The 2,027-nt window shown below is 30.8% G+C and overlaps 1 protein-coding gene across 1 annotated transcript; it reads left to right on the forward strand.

Annotated features, from left to right (window-relative positions):
- Positions 1-6: 6 nt before the first annotated feature.
- Positions 7-1,244, forward strand: LOC140920499 (uncharacterized). Its single transcript, XM_073368782.1, has 3 exons — positions 7-106; positions 194-284; positions 363-1,244. The coding sequence occupies exons 1-3, from the start codon at positions 51-53 to the stop codon at positions 1,242-1,244; spliced, it is 1,029 nt and encodes a 342-aa protein (XP_073224883.1). The 5' UTR covers positions 7-50.
- Positions 1,245-2,027: the final 783 nt, after the last annotated feature.

The raw sequence follows: 2,027 nt of genomic DNA on the forward strand, positions 1-2,027 counted from the left end.
CATGTATGGGTGGATGTACATTGCTCCTTCAATCTTGGGTATGGTATCGCATGTCGTTCATTGCCCCTCATTGCACTAGAGAGATATCATTTCCACTAGCAAAACGGTAAAATATTTTTCATATTAATCCAATAAATTACATATAATATACTTGTCAAACTTGCTAAATAATAGTTTTATATTCTTTTACTAGATGGATTGGCAGGGGACTAATCCATTCTGGAACTCCATACGGGGATCTTGTCAGTTATAGATCAAACATTGATCACATGCAACATTATCAGGTTTAAAATTTCATTGTTCAACAAAATTTATATTTATTATAATTGTGTTGTCTTACTAATATGTCTTTTTTTCTCTAGTTCATATGGATGCCTTACAGGGGTCTTGAAAATGTCATACCACAGCAAGCATATCAGAATTCAATGATATGGACTGCCAAAACTGCATTGATTTGTTTCTCAATTGTTGAATGGCATCAAACAGATAGAGTCAAACTGCAATTTGGACTTTTGCAGGAAATTCCAGATGAACCTGAAAATATTGATACACTTCACTGTCAGGATATGAGAGGGAATCATCTGGAAAATTGGAAAGACAAACATGCTGCATGGATTCAATTTTGGAACGAACGTCGAAGTCATTGTCTTACTGGTCAACCGATACATGGACACCCAATACCAACAGAGGAGTATATGGTGTGGTTTAGACACAACTCTAATTTGTATCTATCAGCTCTACACCTACTACGGGATCCACGATGTGGTGTTGCAGAAGAGCCAACTCAACCATCACACCGACAAAGACGTAATAGACCTCGCCTACCGACTCCTCCTGTTTCTATTGAAAATGAAGCGCCAGAACCACATCGTCATTCATTTTCTTTCACCCGAACACAACAACAATTTGAACCACCAAGACAATCAGTTCAATTCTTGTCAACTCAACAAGATGATCACCGAAAATCTCTACATTCAAGTGATCAAGATTTTGTGAATAACATATTTGATGCATACCTAGGTACGCCTGAATCGGCTACTCATTATATTAATAACATGTACTCATTTGGTGTTCCATCATTCCCAAATCAAGTAGATCATACTTCTTCGATGCATGTCGACCTACTAAGTGGAAATGTTCAGGAGACATATGCCCCAGTTGACGAAGAAAACTCACCTCCACGTCGTCCACGTCGTATTCGTCGACCACCACGATGTGGGATTGGACACCATATAGGAGATTAATGTAATAAAAATATTGTAATAAAATTTGTATATATTTTTTTCACTCATTTGGTATTTGTATGTTTAATTATAATATTAAATTAAATATTGTTATTTTATTGAGTCCATTTAATTAATTTTTTTTAATAATTATAAAATATAAAATTAACATTGTATTTATTTATTGAATTAAAATATTAATTACTTAATTAAATAATAAATGAAAATTAAATTAATTATTTAATTAAATTAATTATTTAATTAAAATAATAATTATTGATTAATAAAATATATATTTATTATTAAGAAAGATGTTAACGAAAAATAATGTGTTGCATTATTTCTCAGCGGATGAACGTGGCTTTATTAATTGATCAAATTCCCTATATATGTGCATATTAAATAGTACCACTAATAAAAATAATTTTATAAATGATCAAATAAATTTAATAATTAGAAAAAACAAAAATTAAAAAAAAAAATTAGTTGAGGAATCGGTATTGGGGAAACCGATTTCCCTTCCTTCTCTAAAAAAAAAAAAAAAGTAGTTGAGAAAGTTTAGGGCCCAGTACCGATTTCTAAGAGGAAGGAATAGAAAGTTGAAAAAGGATGGTAGTTTGGTACATAATTTGAAAATAGTGGTATTGTGGTATTTAATTTTTGTTTTAGTGGTATAATAATAAAAAAAACCCCCGACATCATGTGTCTAGAAGATAGTGGTTTGGTCAAGTAAGTTAAATTAATTATTATTTATGATGCATTAAAAATATTTAAATTAATTATTATTTATAATGCATTAAAAAT

This window comes from Cicer arietinum, chromosome 5 (assembly GCF_000331145.2).
Source record: "Cicer arietinum cultivar CDC Frontier isolate Library 1 chromosome 5, Cicar.CDCFrontier_v2.0, whole genome shotgun sequence".
NCBI classification, from domain to species: Eukaryota; Viridiplantae; Streptophyta; class Magnoliopsida; order Fabales; family Fabaceae; genus Cicer; species Cicer arietinum.